The following is a 20,508-nucleotide window of genomic DNA, read 5'->3' as shown; positions in this document are numbered from 1 at the left end:
CCCAAAAATATGACATTCATTGTGGGGGTTTTGGAAAACTGGACAAAATGTTAAAAGGAGATGAAATCAAACTCTCTGGATTCATTATAGTTTAGAATAATTAGCTTATTCAGTAACTTCAAGCCTCGACATCTAAACAACCTGCTAATAAATCACCAATATGCACCTTTTAAAGGCAATCTAAAGCATTTTTTAAAAGTATAAAAACTCTTATAAATAAGTAACTCGATCTTTTAGGCCCATTCAAAAGAAAATGGCAAGACTTCTTTAGTTTGTAAATAGATAATTAAACTTATTTCCCTCAACGGCGCATTTAAATGTCACTATTTTGTCACTCAGGGGATTTACAATCGCACTGCAGTCGCCACTTTAAGGGCTTTAATGCACTCGCTTGTCTTTACCTTAAGTTAAACTCATTCATTGATTAAACATCCTCCTCTGTATTTGTAAGCACTTGACAAAGACACTACATGTAATGAAAACAGACGCATTTGAAAACAATAGTTAAAATATTTTATTCTGTTGGGACCTGAAGGCTCTCGGCCTGAAACTCTTCGTGTGATTTGGTGATTATGGCTGAAGTTTCCTGGACTTGGCTTCGTCTGCTGTGTGCTCATGCATAAAAGACAAACGCTGTTCTCAAGTTGCATTGTAAGTGTTTAGAACAGTAGAAACCCCCAAACAAACAGCCTTCTGCATGATTCACGAGCCTTCATGCCTCCATTGTTGTAGTTTCTGGTGTAAACATAGTCGCTGGAGTTGTAACTGGCCTCCGACGGCCTTTAGAAGAGATTTAACAACTTAAACCCGACAAGCACCGAGTCAGCCGGCAGAAAAGTGCAAACGAGGATCAAGACAATCCCCACTATTCTAGAGGAACTCGTACTCGGGTGCATTAGATGTGTAACATGTCGCCAACACATACACAAAGGAAAGTAGGCTGAATAAAAGACTTAAGAGGACTGACGGTGTAACGCCACGCCAGAGAAGAACGGTGGATGCATGAACCATGGAGAACAAACGAGATGCTCACGTTTTATGACGTATTAAACGATAACTTTGTGATTTGAACGGTGGCTATTTCAGAACATCTCGACCTGGACTTCTGCTTCCAGCCTCAGCTGTACGAGCTCCTCTGTTGGCGTGCTAACCACCTGCAATGTCTTTGTGCGACAAAGTATTAGATGTATGTTGTCAAGCTAACATGCAAGTCACTGTGGGTCCAGTCTAACCAGCCCGCTGCAGGAGAACTACACTTCCTCTAGCTCCCTCAACAAAAGGCCAACGGGAGATTTCCACGACAAAAATCATGATTTACACAACCAATAAGCTTCAAACTTGATGCTAGATTTCACGTTGGTAACAGACGTTGTGTGTTAACTACAGACCTCGTTCAAGCATCTCACCAAAACCCCGTTTATAATATATTTTACTGACTTTGGGACAAAGACATTGGAAGTGCATAAATATGAACTGATTTCTAGATTTTAGGACTTATTCTTGCAGCACTTTAAATACGTAAGAAAAGTGCAGACCACTAAGTTTAGATGTTTACTCCCTTCATGCCACCTGTACAGTGATGGTTCAATCATTCAGAGATGCCTTTATCCTTTCTGTTCATCTTAAAGTACCGCTGAAGCTGATTGGAGTTTGGTAGTTTATAAAATGACAGAAAGTTGGACGCGATGAGGAAATTGTGACAAAACAAAGTCAGTGAGCAACAAAAATTGTTCATCCGTTGATCAAAACAACGGTTTGAACCAAATGGCACCGCAAGGAGAGGTGAGATCTTTCACTTCAGACAGAAGTGCCGGCCGCCGTTAGCGTCCCTAGCATCGGGCGCTAACATGGCTAAAAACCAAGCTAGTGGTAATTATTGCACATAACCCCAATATTTAGCATTTGCTTGCAGTCAAAAGACAGGTGATCAAAGTCCTGTGATTTATAACATCTTCACGTGTGCAGACAGACATGGCACACACCGAGGTAATAAAATAGTATTTATAAAACACAAAAGGGTATAAAATTAAAAACAGTTTGTTCTGTGATGTGCTGAGGGTTTTAGTGTTCACTTGTAGTTTTTAGAAGGAGTGTATTTACACATTTCTACGGCTATTTTCAGTCCTTCGTTTGTCCAGCTTTCCTTTAGCCGTAGAAATGAAGTGTTCTTCATTTTTCCTTTGACTCGAACATCATCTTCATCAATTCACTTCCTCTTGTCTGCTTTCTACGCTCCTCTTCCTCCGTCCTTTGACTTCTTCAAATAGCTAAACCCTGTTGTGGAAGTGAGTCACAAGGGAGAGGAGAATACTTCCTGCTGTTTCTCATCCCTCTCTCTCTCCACACTTGATGTCCATCCTGCTATTGATGATCCGTTGCAGATGATCTGCCCTCACCGTCCTCTTCCTCCTCCTTGCTCTTCCTATACCTCTATAGTCTTGAAATAGATCCGGGCATAGATGGTGTCCAGCTGGCTGTGCAGGGCGTGGAAGGAGGGTCTCTTGGAGGGCTCCGCGGCCCAGCAGTCCATCATGATGCGGTAGATGTTCTGCGGGCAGCGGGTCGGACACGGCAGCCGGAAGCCGGACGACAGCAGATCCAACACTTCCTTGTTGCTCTTTCCTAACATGGAGCGACATCAAAGCATTAGAGAGGAAGGAGTTCACTTCAGTCATGAACTTTTGGTTTTGCGGGCAAAGATATTTTCCACCGGGCCGAAATCCAACAACCACGACGACATCAGGAACTTTAAAAACGTAAAGTCCACGTGAGGATCTCATGGATGTAGTACTTAAATTACAACGATAGTGTTTATAGATTTTAATCTGAAAGAAAGGAAAACTCTTTCTGGCTTCCTGCAGTAAATTAAAAAAAGTGAAATAATTTCTTTGAACAGCTGGTCACTGAAGTTTAAATCAAACAAACACGAGGAAACAGTTTGTTTTCAGTGGCTGATTAATAAATTGTGTGTGTGTGTGTGTGTGTGTGTGTGTGTGTGTGTGTGTGTGTGTGTGTGTGTGTGTGTGTGTGTGTAAAGGAACATGTCACCTAATGCAGCAGACAAGTTGACAATGGAGACACAAACAAACGCACTATTTTCTTCTGTTTGAGTAACAAAACAAACTTCACTGCCGGCTGTTTTCAGGAAGTTGTCCTCTGAATATTTTCCAAATAGCTTAACTTATCCTCATCTTCTCCGTGGCACACTGGTTCTTCTTTTCATGGGATTTGTTGACTATAACTGATTACTTTTCCCATGAAACACTCGCTATTGTATTAACTAACGTCATAATACTGCAATACACAAATCTACATGAGTACATAATGATCTCAGAAGGGTGTAACCACACATGGAGAACAATTGTTTGCACACCCAGCACCTCCCAGTACTTCCAGACCAGCACCTCCCAGTATATCCAGACCAGCACCTCCCAGCAGGAGGAGGTGACTGACGTACCTTCATACGGCATCTTGCCGCGCGACATCATCTCGTACAGAAGGACACCGAACGACCACACGTCCGACTTGACAGAGAACTTCTGGTAGATGGCGGCTTCAGGCGCCGTCCACCTGACCGGGATCTTTGTGTTTCTACTGGCTGTGTACACACTGTCCTGTAGAGAAACAGTGAAGAGTCAACAACATGTACTGTACACACACACACACACACACACACACACAAAACAGTGTTAACTTTTGAATAAGAAAGCTTAATTTAAATCTGTCCGAAAATGTAAAATATACTAAATCGCTGAATCTTTTTTAATTTAAATAAAAAAGTTGTGCTGTCATTTATGTGAACAAGCCTGAGACAAGAGGTTTGGAGGCGGAGTTAAAGGGGATTGAAGGCGGGGTTAAAGGGTTTTGGAGGCGGGGTTAAAGGGTTTTGGAGGCGGGGTTAAAGGGGTTTGGAGGCGGGGTTTAAAGGCGGGGTTAAAGGGGATTGGAGGTGGTTTTTAAGAAGTTTGAAGGCGGGGTTAAAGGCCCTAACTGTCCAGTAAAATGTCTATTGCTAGACTGAAGACTGAAATCTACACGTTCCAAATGTGATCATTAAACTATTATTACAACAACAAAAGCATCTGACTTTATTGTGCATACATTTCTCATCATCTAGCTGAGTGTAAATATCTTGGTGCTTTAACAGTGTCGTGTTAAAGTACACAGATTATGTAATAACAATATTTGAAGCTGTTGGGAAAAAGAACATTATTGACTCTTTTATCTTTAATGTTAATCACTGTGGATGTTATAAATGATCAGTGACTTCATTGAAATCTCTCACGGCAGCGTCTCTACACCATCTCCTGATGAAGTCTTTGTGAGTCTCAACATATGAACCTGATTATCTTATGACTGTGAAGAGACCATAAAACCTCATGTGGGCCTTCTGTGTATTGATAAACATATGTTTGGAGATGCAATCTGCTCGTCACATTGTACTTCTGACTCTGTCCCTTCTTCCAAGAATAAATATTCCTGTTTTTATTGATTTTACTCCGAGGCGTCGAGTGAATTTTTCTAACAGAAGCAGACGAAAAATCCAATTCATCCAACTCCTCTATTGTAGGAAAAGATTTAAACAAATATTTACAGTAAGTATCAGTGTGGTAATGATGTAATACTGTTTAAATATTAGACACACACACACACACACACACACACAATGTTTGAGCGGTTTCTTTGAGCCAATATAAAATCTTCCCACGTCTTAAAGCTTCATATGAATAAAACATTCTGTTACTATGAACCACAAAGTAAAGTATGCAGATGAGAGTGCGGCTCCATTAAAGTGGACAGAAGGACATTAAGTTTACATGAGTTTACACCACAACAACAAAGCACACTCTGCATATTTAAAGGGAATGCCAATAAATTATTGGTGTTATTCTCACATGAGAACCGGCTCTTGACTGATACTCAAACATAATCCCCGCGCTGCATCACATGAGCTCATGTCTCCCTCGTTGTAAACGCTCACCTTAATGATCCGAGCCAGGCCGAAGTCGGCCACCTTGCAGACCAGGTCGTCTCCCACGAGGACGTTCCTGGCCGCCAGGTCCCTGTGGACGATGTTCCTGTCCTCCAGGTAGGCCATGCCCTCTGCGATCTGACTGCCCATGTAGATGAGATGAGCCGACGTCAGCACCTGGCCCTCAGCCGCTGCACACACACACACACACACACACATATAGAAACACACACACACTGTCAGCTAAACTGGTGGAAAACACGGCGGATTACGTCAAACATGACACTAAATCATTTTGAGTTAGTAAATTACATGTAGAGTCTTTTTTATTTTATATATTGATCCTTGCACAAGTCTATAGATTATTTGAAACGAATTGTCTTTTTTTTTACGGGAGTTTTTCTGCCTCAAACTTTAGAAATGTCAGAAATCTATGACGTCACTCTGAATCTCTCCAAACAAAACTCAACCAGCATCCATCTGCATTTAATCCAACAATCCACACACACACAGACCAAAGAGGAAGAAATGAGAAAACAAATGCTCCGAACAGTTCGGTGTCAGCTTTCGATCTTTCCGGATCAATACATTCAACACAGGAAGTACAGGAGCCAATGAGCGCTGCATGTTTTCTTCCACTAAATGATCCATAAATCTGAATGTTAATTGCTGTGCAGATAAGCAAATATATGGCATGCAAGTACAGTCATGACATGCAGACACACACACACACACACACACACACACACACAGAGCATGAATAATTAGGAAACAGCCGCTGGAAGGAGCCTCTCAGAGTCAAACCCTTCATTCTGCTCGCTAAGACTCCCGGTGATTAAAGCCATTTGTGAAACGTCAGAACAATATTTCTCTGGTGAGCAGAGCTGCCAGATTATAATTCCAGTCGCTTTGGATTTAAGTGGGTAGAGATTTAACCGTCACTTGGCCTAAATACTTCACAGGGCTTTCAAAAAAAAATGTCTGAGGGTAAGGCTTGAATTCCTCAAAGAAAAGATAAATTAACTTCCAGTTCTGAACCTCTTTGCATATTAAAGTCTCCTCATGTTGGAGCACATTAACCTCCATGTTGAGGAACTGATTCACCATCAGCTGACACATACAAACACATTGCATCATCGTGTGTGTGTGTGTGTGTGTGTGTGTGTGTGTGTGTGTGTGTGTGTGTGTGTGTGTGTGTGTGTGTGTGTGTGTGCGCGCTCACAGGCGAGGTAGGACTTGAGGCTTCCTTTCCTCATGAGCTCGGTCACGATGTAGACCGGCTCTCCTCTGGAGCACATGGCCAGCAGCTGGATGAGTTTGGGGTGATGGAGGCTCTTCAGCGCCTGAACCTCCTTCACGAACTCGTCCTGCTTCGTGTCCTCTGGAGCAGAAACACAACAATCACTCGTCTGGGTCGTCCCGTCGCTTACGCTCCTCTCACGTCGTTCATCAACATCTTTACCGCCACATCTCTTCTACACACTCTCTAAATTATCCCCCATTGCCATGAATTATATTTTAATAACCTGGTTTCTCTGTGCTTTATGTGCAACGTCGTCCATCCTTCATTACACTCATGACTGATTTCAAAAGCAAAAGCATGCAAGCAAATATTCTAGATTACAGACTTTACATGATATGATTGTTACTTGCAGGTGTGACGACAGAAGAGGAAACAAAAGCTGCCATGAACCCTGAACCCTGAACCCGCTGCTGTAAAAACAGCAGCGGAAACCACCACAGAAACCACCTTCAAGTGTTTCAGCCTCAGATTATTTTCAAACTGGACTAACTGGTTTGTGTCCTTGTGTTTTTTTATTTATTGCTGTTGTGAGTCAGCTGTTTTGTTTTACTGCCTCTGCCGGTACATTGGAGGGCGATTACTGAAAGAAAATATAAAGTATTAAAGAGTAGAAGCAAGCAGAAGGTTTCTCCATCAGAATCTGTTCTGTTGGAAGGTGTGTATGATTAGAAGTGTGTAAACTGGAGCTCAGCAGAAACACTTTTAAAAAGGTTTTAAATTACTCTTACCAAAAACAAAAAAAAATTAGGACCAAAAAAATAAATAAGGACCAAAATAAATAAATAAAATTAGGACCAAAAAAAAAGGACCAAAAAAAAAAAAAAATTTAAAATTTAGGACAAAATTTTTTTTTCCTATTTTGTTTTTTTTTTTGGGGTCCCTAATTTAAAAAAAAAATTAGGTCCTCATTTTTATTTTTTTTGGTCCTAATTTTTTTTTTTTTAATTTTGTGTGTGTGTGTCGGGAATGGGCTTCCATACTAGCAGGACCATCCATCTTTTATGTGCATGTTCAAAACAAACAGTTTTATGAGGAGGAGCATGTCTGTTCAGACCCTCTGGACCCAGAGATGCTTGCGAGTTATTCCTCCACATCCTCTCCCGGCGTCGGTACCTTGCTTCAGTGTCTTTATGGCCACCTTCTTGTTCTCGGCGGTCCACAGCGCCTCCCACACCTCTCCAAAGTGTCCTTCTCCCAGCTTCTTGTGCAGCCTGAACTCCTCTCGCGGCCGCTCCCACGGCTCCATGTCGAACAGCTCGCGCTGCAGAGACAAACGTTCAGTCCAGACAACTTTAAAACAAGCGCTTCAGAAAGCAGTGAGCAGACGATGCCGAGGCAACAGCGGCAACGCAACGGGCAACTCAGTGACAAACGCTCCAACGCTGAGGGATTATGCATCTCACAGATTATAACTCCTCACTCGAGGTGGTGAAAATACATGAAGTTTAATTCATAACAGGAAGACTTTGTGAAATCTAGTAAAAGACCCGAGTGTTTCAAAACCACTCATTTGACATTGATAGTTGTTTTTTTAATTGCTGGTTGTGCGATTGTCGGACTGAAAGTTTTGCTGACGAGAAACACGAGCAAACAGAGAAGAACCGCCAGATTATTTAATCCTGATGCACAAAGGTTCTGATGGGATTCAAAATGTTCTCATATGAATAATTTAAAATTGAACAATGGAACAAAGCATCTAAGCTGTGATAACATTTAAACATATTATTCATATTATGTCCCCTTTCTGTTTTTATCAGTGTCAAATTTAAATATTTGTAATTTCCCAGATTATTTTTTTTTTCCAGTTTGGATGAAAATGCAGAAATATTTCATATTTCATCAGCAGCATAATGAAAAGTACGCAAAGAAAAGATTCAATGACTAAATTGAAAACACAAATTAAAAGGTTCAATAAAGTGAATGAAACGTTGTTTTGACACATTTATTGTAAATAAGGAGGCGATAAAGAACATTGATGAATGATGAAGTGCTTCAGTGAACATGAAATGAAAAAGATCGATAAGAATGATTCGTTAACAAAACATGAATTATAAATTAAATCGTCATCGTTCATATAAATAAACAATAAATAAAACTACAAATCAACTTGATTGTATGTTAAAAATAAATTAAAATGTGAATCAGGCGATGCTTCAAAGTTCAACATTAATTTCACAAAACAGAAATGAAGGACATTGAAATAAAAACATTTTTTCAGTCTGCTGCAACATTTTTTACAGCAAAAGTTTTGTTGTTTTTAAACACCATAAAATATCCATCATTGGTTTCTACGTCAAGAATAATTAACAGATTAAATTGAAATGTCTTCATTTATAATCATGCGTGACATAATCTCACTAAAGGCTTTAAATTTGAAAATGTAACCACTTTAATTAATAATTTAAACAGAATAAATCTGCTTCTACAAGCATCAGATGTTTCCTCACAAGCTGCTTGAATCAGTTTTTATTGTCTCCATGAAGACAGAAACATTTCTTGTTCAATGTAAAGTCCATAAAACGAGACTGAAGCCTCGTTTGTGACTTTATCTGGTAAAACATTGAACTAATGGAGCATTTGAAGCTCATGAGAGCGTTTCTTTCCTGAAAGCAGCTTCATTCATGTGTTGAATACGATCAGCTGAGGGAAAACATCTCAAGAAGCTCTTCGTTTAAAAAGAATGAGCCTTTTTTATAAAATATGATAATCTGGATTAAGAACTGGAAACGTGACTCTTGGGCAGCCAGAAGGCGTTCAGCTCTTCTTACACTTTGATGAAGAGGGTTTCATTTTTAATACATTTTGAATCAGAGCTCCATGTTTTTCTAGCTCGCTGCTTAAGGTTCGTGTTGGAAGAAACAACTTATTTACTCTCCATTAACACTAATATTAAACATTGTTTTATTAATCTAATAATATGAATGTGTGTTGGAAGGCCAGTGACTTTGTTCTGATGAGTCAAGAGACAGCAACGATTTCACTTCAAGGCATCGAGTGAATCTTTCTAACTTATTAAAACCAAAAATGAAAATGTTTATTTCTAAATACCAAATGTTTGCTGCTGTCGTGATGTTTCTGCTTTTCAGGATGCCAAAACAACAACAAAATTAATTCTGCACATTTTTCATCTGGACTCTAATTTCCCGCCCGTTTGCTTCTCATGTAAGAAAAAAGTTAGCGTGTGTGTGATGTTGCATGTAGTTAGCGTGTGTGTGATGTTGCATGTAGTTAGCGTGTGTGTGATGTTGCATGTAGTTAGTGTGTGTATGATGTTGCATGTAGTTAGTGTGTGTATGATGTTGCATGTAGTTAGCGTGTGTGTGATGTTGCATGTAGTTAGTGTGTGTGTGATGTTGCATGTAGTTAGCGTGTGTGTGATGTTGCATGTAGTTAGTGTGTGTATGATGTTGCATGTAGTTAGCGTGTGTGTGATGTTGCATGTAGTTAGCGTGTGTGTGATGTTGCATGTAGTTAGCGTGTGTGTGATGTTGCATGTAGTTAGCATGTGTGTGATGTTGCATGTAGTTAGCGTGTGTGTGTGTGTGTGTGAGATGTTGCATGTAGTTAGCATGTGTATGATGTTGCATGTAGTTAGCGTGTGTGTGATGTTGCATGTAGTTAGCGTGTGTGTGATGTTGCATGTAGTTAGCGTGTGTGTGATGTTGCATGTAGTTAGCATGTGTGTGATGTTGCATGTAGTTAGTGTGTGTATGATGTTGCATGTAGTTAGCGTGTGTGTGTGTGTGTGTGATGTTGCATGTAGTTAGTGTGTGTGTGATGTTGCGTGTAGTTAGCATGTGTGTGATGTTGCGTGTTGAACTTGAAAGCCTTTGTGTAGATTGTGTGTTGCGTGTGTTGTTCAGCCTCAGTGTGTCCGTGGCCTCACAGGCTCCTCTGGAAGGGAAGAGAGAGAGGAGTCACTGAGTCACTGAGTCACTGAGTCAAAGTGCTTCATGTCCTCACACTTCATGTATGAAGGAAACCCCTCGTGAAGACCTTCCTGTGTTCCCGTGTTCCTGAGCGTCTCCGCCTGGAGGGAAAACGTCTCAAACTGATGAGCCGTGAACAAAGAACGTTCCCGTGGGTTTGATGTGAGCTGCAGAGCAGCGACAGCAGCGCTGATTTGATTCTGTTTAAATTACACTCAACACGTGTTTTCTTATGACTTCACATAAACGCTCAGGATGCTGTCGTTAACGTGCAGAGCAACAATAGAACATGAACGCAGCGTCTTTGTCGCAGAACAAAGACGCTGCGATTAAAAACTGGAGCAGTTTCTGCCTGAATTTAACTTTTATCTCTTCAATTATCAGCTTCAGTGGAAACGATGAGTCATCATCGGCTGCTGCTTTTTAAATTGTGAAATACGACAAAAACCAGATCCAAGTTCAACAAAATGTGTTTTGTGACATAATATGACTTTAAAGGAAATATAATACACTGACATGTTTTAACTTCACATATTACGCTGTCACTTCTGAACTGTTGTGACTTTCTTTTTTCTACATACGATGATTTATTTATTTTTTTGGAGAAACTAAACTACGTCCACAACTCAACTTGTAACTAGCGATTGAGAATGTGCACGTTTTCTTTTTGAGAGTGTAAGGTTGTTGTTTTTAGAGGAAACTTTTGTTTTGAGAGAGATTTTTTTTTTTTGAGAGGTTTTTTTTTTTTAGCTTTAATTTTTTTGAGTGTTTTTTTTTCTCCGAGCGTTTTTTCCGAGCAATTTTTGAAAAAATAAATATTTATTTTAGAGTGTTTTTTTTTTTACTTTTTTTTTTTTTAGAGAGCATTTTTTTGAGAGTGATTTTTTTTTTAGGTTTTTTTTTTTTTTTTTTAGAGCAAAGATTTTTGCTTTGAGAGCAAAGATTTAAAATTTGCAGTCAGATAATTTACTTACAACCAAGAAATTTGCTCACGTAATAAAGACAGAAATCTACCTCCATACACGAGACAAGAGCCTTTCATCAAGAAAGGACGGGTTTGTTTGTTTGTTTGTTTGTTTGTTCATTCTTCCATCAGGCCGTTGAAAACCAGTGTTTAACCAATGTGAAGACACAACACACATCTTTAGAGCAAACGTACCCACGAACATGAAAAATGTACCAGAAAATAAACAATCTTCAGTCTATGGTACTCAATCATAATGAGTTAGACATTATAATGATGTTCTAGCCCTTTGCATTAATAAATACCTCTATGCTATGACTTTATTTATGGTATAGCATCCTGACCGTTTTCCACGCACTAAACAAAGCCTCTTTTTGGACTTTTTCTCCGTATTATACGATTACTTTTTTGACCAAAATGGCCGACTGGCTCCTGGCTGGTGTCCAGCTCGTCTTCAACCTGTCAAAGTTCTCCTTCATCATGTCAACTAACAAGATGATATGTCAACATGAATTTAGACTCATGTTTCTGGCCCTCTGACAAACATCCGTTCAGTGTTCATTTTCCTTTTAGCCGTTTTGTGCTCCACACAAGACAAGAGGAAACGTCTGACTCAACTTTATTATCCCCTCAGGGGAAATGTTTTGCTAAATGTTCCATTATATTAGCCAGCTAATCTGTTTTGTACAAAAAAAGACGCTGCAGCAGGTTAATAAGAGGACCGAGAGTGAACCGAACGGGGACAGCTGTTAGCTATAAAACCAAAACAACAACCGCTAAAACTGTTGTGTCTTGTGATCACGTTCAGTCTGCAGGTTCATCACTACGAGCCCGTTCCATATCGCCTCGAGGTCAGGAGCCGTTTAACGCCCTCATAGCAGGTATCCTACGAGGGAATTAACCCACAAGCATGAACTAACAGCGTGTGTCTGTGTCTGTGTGTGTGTGTGTGTGTCTGTGTGTGTCTGTGTGTGTGCTACCTGCTGAGCGCAGGGCTCCTCCAGCAGCACTCCCAGGCTGCGAGGGTTCTTCTGGTAGTAGGAGACGAGCTCTCCCAGCGTGGCGAAGGAGATCTTATCCGAGACGAAGTACGCCCCGATGCTGGAGCGCTGGATCCTGAAGTGGTAAACTTTCCCCTCACTGCGGGCTGCAGAGGGACGAGAGTTATGTTTAAATACACAAGTACTCACATGCTTCATAAAATGACTCCGTCCTCAAGTGTTTGTACGTTTAAATCTGATTATTTGGCTCTTAAACTCAGAATTCATCATGTCAGTATAGAAAATGACTCATGTTTGCTTAAGATAAGAAGACGTTAGCGATATTAGATTTAATGAGTCATCTTTTTGACATGTTTATGTTGTGATTTAGGACCACACAAAGATGCTCTCTGAAGTATGTTGAATATGATGCAAGGAATATGACCTCTGCAGCACGACAATATTTAACTTCTGACAATTCTTGACCATTTCACAAATATTGGATCTACTACAATTCATTTTTTTAAATGTGGTTTGCCATCATGTGATGATAAACTGACAGCCCGAGAGAGAGTATGTTTCCTTCAAAATGTAATTGATAATGCAGATGGAGGGAAACGTCACGTTTAGGAAAACCAGGAATTATGACTGACAGCTAAATACGTTTAGTCCTCACAGAAAAACTAAAACTATATGAGCGTCCGACTAAAGAACAAGAAGATGCTGGTGTTCATTTAGTCGAAGGAACGACGACATTCAGACATGAATGTTTGATTATCTGATGGTCGGTTCTGCTTCACTCTTATGCACACACACACACACACACACACACACACACACACACACACACACACACACACACACACACACACACACACACACACACACACACACACACACACACACACACACACACACACACACTTCAAGAGGAACAGCACACTGAAAATTGAACATCCAACTGCAGCATTTTCCCTCTGGGACGTAAAGGACATCGAAGGGTAGAGAGGGAGGAAGTGGACGGAGAGGCGGAGAGGCGGGAAGGAAGAAAATGCAGAAGATGCTGAAGCCAGAGAGCGAAAAGAAAAGAAACGAGCTGGAGGTGAAGCAGAAGAGGAGTAACAGAGGTTTAAGGTCACACATCACAGGTGGTGCGTCAGAAGATTAACTGGAGCTCGTTCATAAATGTGTAGTTTTGAGTTTGGGAAGGCGAGGTGGGGGGGCGGGGGTGGGGCGTTAGCCTGGCTAGCTCCAACGCTAATGAAACCTCTGTGAAGTCCAGCAGGAAGCTGTCAAACGGATGCTAACAGCTAATGCTAGCATGTCTCCTCCTGCCGATATGAACACAGATTTGAGTACAGTCGCATTCACCTGAGAATCTGTTCCACAAACGCCTCAAAATCTCACTTTTTAACAGGAAAGTGAGTTAAATGCTCCTTTGACATCTTAACGAACAAACAAAACCACAACATTGCGTCTTAATTCTGATTATTGAATCACAATTAAAGAATAAACTGCAATGCAAAATGTCTTGTCCAATTCAGTGCCAGCGATTTGTTTATATTTTCTAATCTCTCTCATGTTAACACACAGAAGCATCTATGGACATATCTAGCTATCTATCTATCTATCTATCTATCTATCTATCTATCTATCTATCTATCTTTCTATCCATCCATCTCTACTTGCACTCTGATATTGATGCTGTTATTAGACATAAAACACAAAACTGGTCAGTCTCCAAATCCAAAACTGAAAATAGAGATTCATAATTTCTATTCAACACCAACTGAAGTTGCACCAGTTGTTAAAAAAAAAAAACTGCAATCGGTCGTTTTTGTCGCCGTCAGCCTCCAACATGGCCGCCTGAGGGCACGTTGAGTCACCTCCTGCCCTCTATGGAGGAAGCAGAGAAACTAATCGAAGGCAGAGAGATTAAGGTTGACGGAGGCCGGAGGGGGTGATGGATGGAGGACAAGATGGATGAAGATAAACTGCCGGGAGGAGAAGAAGAAACGCAGCGAGCGACAACAGGACTAACACCAAAACAAAAGAGCTGCGATGTCAGAAACACAAACGCAGATAAAAACACTTTGACGCATTGAGAAAGAAACCCTGAACTCACTGAAGCAGAACATCTATCGCTCACCAACGGTCATCAAATAAGTTTCTGAAGAGGTTTCTGTGGCTCATACGGAGCTGCAGAAACGAGTCCTAAAACCTTTCTATCATCTCAAAGAGCATGTTTAAGGTTTTTTGGTTGATGCCTTAAAGGAGGTCTGTGGTACCAAACTTAAGTCATTTTAATGTTATTTTTCCACAACATAAAATATGTCTGTTCATTTTTTTTAGCTTCTGTGCGTTGTGGACAACGTGGCTGCCAGCGAGCGTCTAGACGGCTTTGTTGTTCGTCCTTCAGATGATCCTCATTCACACTTTGCCAACGCGCTCGCTGGACGTTAGCGAGCAGATCAGATTACCAGCTGGAGGTTTGTTTGCCACAGATTATGTTTTATACCATTATCCCAAATCTGGGTGAAAGATCTCATCGGCTTTCTGTTGAACAGTGAATGCTAACCTGCGGGGTTATATTAGAATATAAATCATTCTGGAAGGAGCCAGTCTGCATAACAAGTACATGTTGATGCTATTTTGTATACACTGTACTTCAGTGAGGTGGTTAACGACACTGCAGCGCTGCTGAAAGATGCAGTGTGCAGGATTTGTTAGCATGTAGCAGTGAGGTTTATGCTTATTTCTGCTAATATAGCTCTCAATGCTACCAGTGTTGCGTTGAGCTAAAGATTCCAGTACTTCCACCTGTGTAAATGAAATACATCTACACATTAAAACATGTTGCTGCTGCAGAGATACTTGGTGTTTAAGGTTTGGCTTCTAGATGAATGTTTTTATTCTGCTCTCTGACACTAATGCTTTCTGGAAAATCTAGCGTTTCCACAGAGTGAAAGTCAGAGGGACGAATCCTAAAGGATGGATTGTGGCCGCTGACAATCCCACAAACTGTCTGCAGCCGCTATCTGCATGTCTCAAGGTCCCATTCACGAGAGATAACGAGATAACGACGTTACTGCAAACGAGCCTGTGAGCTTGTGCAGCCGAGTGCAAATTCCACCTTTTTTTTGCAGAGGGAGGAGAATATTTAATTACTCATTTATACAATAACCTTAACTTTCATTTGGTTCTCAAGTATTTTCAGAATTTACTCGTCGGGAGGATTTAATCATGTATTTTTCATCACTCAGCCGTCTCTGCATCCCATAATAAACGAGTTTGAGTTGACGCTTCTTTTGAATCCGCTTCAGTGATCTCTGAGAGTTTCACTGTGACGGAGATGATTTTAAGAATTAAACTCCAACGAGGCTCATCTGCATAGAAAGGGACAGATTTGGAGGCAAACATTTGCATATGAATTAATTTAAATATGTGCAGAAAGCTCAGCAGCTCTGAGACTCTGCAGCAGCGCAGTGGGACGCATCCCCCTTTCTACTTTCAAGGTTACAGGATTCCTGATGTCTTATTTATGCAGGTTTGTTGGCCACAAAGAGACTTTAATATCAGCTTCATCACAGACCTTTTTCTTTTTTTAAATCACCAGAATGTATTTTTACAGCTGGTTGAATTCACGGGTTCACAGCAAGATTCATCCCCATAAAGCAGCAAACAAAAGGATTTAAACGTGTCAGCGTGACGGAGGACATGAAATAAAGACAGAGGAGGAGGAGAAACAGAGGAAGAGAACAAGAGGAAAGAGGTCACTGTGGAGGCGGTGTCACTCACCAGAGATGGTGTACTCGTCACTGTGACTCTCACTGATGCGAACCAGGAAGGAGCCATCTTTGTTTTGGGAAGCCAGCAGCAGCTTCTCAGCTTTCACACGGTTTATGTTCCCATAGTACCACCTTAAAAAAGCAGACAGATAAGACACACGGATGAGGAACGATTGTGGGATAAATAAACGATCAGACATTTAACAAATAACAACATCGTGATTTATGAAAACAGAGAAAGATGGAAGTAAACGGACAAATGAATACAAAGATGGAGCGAACAAAGACAAGAACAATGTGTTAAATGTGAAAGCAGATATGCAGAAGCACGCACACACACACACACACACACACACACTCTCTGAAGCAAAACATGCATGTAGGTCAATACACACACGAATATAAGTTCAGCCTCAACCTGGAGCCTCACCGTGTGCGTGATGTCACCGTGTGCGTGATGTCACCGTGTGCGTGACGTCACCGTGTGCGTGACGTCACCGTGTGCGTGACGTCACCGTGTGCGTGATGTCACCGTGTGCGCGACGTCACCGTGTGCGCGACGTCACCGTGTGCGCGACGTCACCGTGTGCGTGACGTCACCGTGTGCGCGACGTCACGCTTTAACAATACACACATCTACGTGCATTTTCAATTCATGCTACAGTGAGAAGATCGGCCGTGATGTTGTACTGTAGTACTTTCACAGTGTGGTATTAGTACTTTTACTAAAAGGTAAAGTATTGGAATCAATACTTCCTCTGCAGCAGTGAATACTTTGGAGGGATTTGACATTCAGAAGCTTGAATGTGTTGTTTGGCTCTGCCTGCTGGTTCAGACACAGGAACTGACCTTTATTTACTTTAAGTCACCAGGAGGGCGTGTCCCTGGACTGACATTCAGGTTTCACTCACAGCAGCAGCGTCCTGCTCCTCCAGGAACAGCAGAGATCTCTACTAACTGAACCCAGACCTCCACAACCTCCTGAAGCTCCATCAGTCAGCTGCTTCCTCTAACATCTCACGTCGTCTCTGACCGACACAACAATACACACCTGCAGGTTTCCTGTGGCCGAGCTTTTCTCTTGTGGGAACGTTACGGCGACGTTGCAGCAGATAAGCAGCAGAAAGCTCATGACTGGAGTATTACAGGGACACTGCTGCTTTGATGTTCTCGGCCGCTTTTCCTTTGGCTTAAAATAGTTCCCGTCATGTTTTTGACGTTCTTCATTGGAACAAAGAATAAAAGCGTCGACATCATCGTAACAGAAATCCGTCACGTTCTCATTGTTTTGATGTCTTCAGCTCCAGTGTTGTGTTTGAGGACCGTGGGACATTTGGGGTCTGTGTGTGAGTGGCAGCATGAACACGCAGACAGAGGCAGAGCGGTGAGCTGAAACATGACGACGCCCTGCAGGCCGGATGAATAATGGAGGACCTGCAGCTTCTGGCTGCTTTTAGCTCCGGTTCCTCAGCTGCAGACGTTGTTGTTGTTGTTGTTGTTGTTGTTGTTGTTCCTCCAAACATTCGTGTTCAACTTTGCTTTGGACGCCAGCAGGTTGAGGATCAAAGCTCAGTTTTTAAAATGAAAGGTGCAATATTACACGACTACTTCTCTTGTATCCTTCACTGATCCAGCTGGAGATGAGAAGACGTTTTGGTTCTGAGTGACAGTAAAATGCTTATTTTGGAATCTGGGTCCAACAATAATTTATATTGTATTATGTCAACTTGGGCTTTGGGAAATTGGTATTATTCACATTTTGTTTGAATTATTTTCAGATAAATCAGAGAACAAATGATTACTCATGAGAATGATCCAGAATGAAAACACTCGTTAGCGTCCTGATAAGATGAATATCTGACCGGTATCAGTGACAATGAGGTCAATCTGTTCATATCTTTCATATCTTTCATATCTGTTCATGCTGCTACGTGACGGGCGGAGCCTCAGTTTCATTTCCTGTTTAAGTTTTGACAAAAGTTTTGTCTCATTTAAAAAAAGCTTCAGGTTTAATTTAAACAGTTTACAAACTTTGTCAAATGAAATGTAAATACAGTAGAACTGTAATTGTTGTTAACATAATACTTTGTAAAACATCTTATCTTTACAAAGTAAAAGAATAATTATTCTCTTCCACACAGCTTATTGATTATGGTATTGATTCCAGTCAATATCTAAAGACACGGTTGATCTGTGCGTCCAGAATGATCCAAAACTTAGAGATTTAACTTAATTTCACAAAAGACTAAGAAATACATAAAGAATATCCACAGAAACTAATTAAATTATGAATCAACTCATACAAGAGTTTCTGTGGACCATTTATTGAACTAACTCAATAAATATTACATTTAAAATGACATAGAAACAGCAAATAAATAAATAAATAAAAAGCCAAATAGAGACTTTGAGTCAGTAAACGTGTGAACTGGTAAAATAAACAGCTGCCAATTAATTGCTGTTGATGGCAAAACACACAGAAATCTGACAGGAAGTCAAATCAGATGAAATCATTTCTCTCAGATTGTTTCTGGTGACTAAACCAGTTTGATATTTTTGGATCAACACAAGAAAGTCCTCAAAGAGAAGTCGAGCAGAACAGCTTCTCTTCCCAGGACGTCATCACGCTGATGTTCACATCGGGTTCAACTCTTTTCCTTTAAACGCCACTTTGTTTACAAACGTGTCATTTTTAATAATCTGTCTACATTTCGGGGCCGAAGCTTCCTCATCCTGACTGAGCAGCAGCTTCAACACCTGCAGGCAGAAGGACAGCAGCGGCAGAGATCTGCGGGACCGACGCGCTGCCGCTTCACTCACTTGTGTTTGGCGAACTCGTCCTGCAGCAGCGCCACGTAGTTCGCCGGGATCAGACCGGACTGCAGGGACCCGGTGAGCTTCTTGGCCAGCACGTACTCGCCCCGCTTCTCGATCACCGACAGCTTGTCCCCCTCCTTCACCGTCAGCTCGTCGTCGCTGCGGGCCTCGAAGTCGAAGAGCGCCGCGTAAAGCTGCACCGGCCGCTTCTTGGGCGACGGGACGCGGATGTCTCCGGACACGGTGCGGATCTCCGCCGCGTGCGCGGCCGGGTTGGCGATGACATGGTTGTTGTTGCTGCTCGGGATGTTCGGGTAGCGGAAGTCGGGCCATATGCAGTCCCAGATCCGGCCGAAACACGGCATACAGGAGCGGCAGCAGCTCTCCATCCCGGGACATGAAGGAGCGCGGCGGCGAGGTGATTCCGGGTTTTATCCTAACGCCGATCAATAAGCCGCGATTCAGTCCGACTCAGTCCGCGGAAAACGGCCTTTCACAGCCCGCAGTGACCAGCCGTTCAGCCTGCGCGTTCCCTCTGTTCTCCTGGCTGGAAGCATACTGCACCGACAGCAGTAGATTAGCCGGAGGAACCGGTTTTTTCTGTTGAGCTCGTGGATCGGAGCTCCGCGCCCGCAGTGCTCACGGCGGCTGCGGGAATGCGGAAACGGCGGTGGAGGGCATCCGGATCGGATCGGTTCCCCGCGAGGACTCGGCTGCGCGACCCAAAACCAACCGGGAACGGGAGCGTGGCACCCGAGGACATGCTAATCCATCGTAATCTGGTCCGAGCGGGGCGCCGCTGCAGCAGCTGATGCTCACATGAGGAAGAGGAAGGTGAAGGTGAAGCGGCGGCGCGGCGCGTAAAAAGTTTGGGTTTTGGCGCTTTGCAAACTACTGAGGCTGCACACCTGCGCGCGGACGGGGAGGCGGGGCCTAATGGGCGTGTGTGTGTGCGTGTGTGTGTGCGTGTGTGTGTGCGTGTGTGTGTGCGCGCGTGTGTGTGTGTGCGCGCGTGTGTGTGTGTGTGCGCGCGTGTGTGTGTGTGTGCGTGTGTGGGCGTGTCCGTTTGGCTCAGGTTCCCCTGAAGGTCGTTTTGATTGTGTCAACGATGGAGTTTGTTTGCTGAACAGTTTGTGGAGTTCCACTCTGTTGTGTTTCTCTTTGTCACATGGAACACGTTCACTGTGTGTAACAAACAGTTTCATGTCATTAGAAAGTGTTTTTCTTCATCTCATCATGGGAGAAAAAGATATTTCTGGCTCCTGGACATCGTGAACATTCTGGGCTCAAACCAGCAGCTAATATTTTCAAAACATTTGATAATTAAAGTTTCTGTAGCAAGAATCAAAGTCTTTACATTTTTGTTCAGCCGTTAGACTTTAATTCATTTCAGCTCCAGATGAATTGATTACCAGCTGCACTGAAACAAGGGATCATTTAACGTGACGACACCGACCGAGTTCCTGCTGTTTTAGTACATTTGAGACAAAAAAATAGAAGTACTTTAAGGGACGTCGTGAAGCTAAACTACTTCCTTTACAGTTATCCAGCAGCTAGCTTTGACCACGTTGAGGTAGCAGGACGTGTGAAGACTAAAACTAATTCTAATCCAACATGAAAGCGCTTCAGTTTGAGCTCTAATCTTAATCTTTTTGTGGGAACAGCTGCTTTGAAAAGCTCAGTTTCTGTAAGTTACATCAGAGCCTCATGAACTCAGTCTTTATATCACAGAGCGCCGTTCAGGCTCACAAAGTT

The 20,508-nt window shown here is 42.1% G+C and overlaps 1 protein-coding gene across 1 annotated transcript; it reads right to left on the bottom strand.

The window, feature by feature from the left end:
* Window positions 1-439: 439 nt before the first annotated feature.
* On the bottom strand, window positions 440-19,649 carry srms (src-related kinase lacking C-terminal regulatory tyrosine and N-terminal myristylation sites). The gene is made up of 8 exons (XM_068596671.1): window positions 18,757-19,649; window positions 15,947-16,068; window positions 12,149-12,315; window positions 7,389-7,536; window positions 6,195-6,353; window positions 4,982-5,163; window positions 3,458-3,614; window positions 440-2,622 (listed from the first exon to the last, which is right to left on the bottom strand). Exons 1-8 carry the CDS (start codon window positions 19,140-19,142, stop codon window positions 2,423-2,425), a joined length of 1,521 nt encoding a protein of 506 aa, XP_068452772.1. The 5' UTR covers window positions 19,143-19,649; the 3' UTR covers window positions 440-2,422.
* Between the last annotated feature and the right edge of the window lie 859 nt (window positions 19,650-20,508).

This window comes from Clinocottus analis, unplaced genomic scaffold (genome assembly GCF_023055335.1).
Source record: "Clinocottus analis isolate CAN_PGR_092001 unplaced genomic scaffold, fCliAna1.0.p SCAF_39, whole genome shotgun sequence".
In the NCBI taxonomy this organism is placed as follows: domain Eukaryota; kingdom Metazoa; phylum Chordata; class Actinopteri; order Perciformes; family Cottidae; genus Clinocottus; species Clinocottus analis.
The sequence above is the reverse complement of the archived record's forward strand: the minus strand, read 5'-3'. Positions and strand labels throughout refer to the sequence as shown.

Excerpts from the sequence above, each read along its gene's own strand:
- srms (XM_068596671.1), bottom strand. The coding sequence starts at position 19,142 with ATGGAGAGCTGCTGCCGCTCCTGTATGCCGTGTTTCGGCCGGATCTGG. Across the intron at positions 12,316-15,946 it reads TGACGAGTACACCATCTCTG|CCCGCAGTGAGGGGAAAGTT; the intron begins GTGAGTGACACC and ends GTCCCTCTGCAG. Across the intron at positions 2,623-3,457 it reads CGGCAAGATGCCGTATGAAG|GAAAGAGCAACAAGGAAGTG; the intron begins GTACGTCAGTCA and ends GCTCCATGTTAG.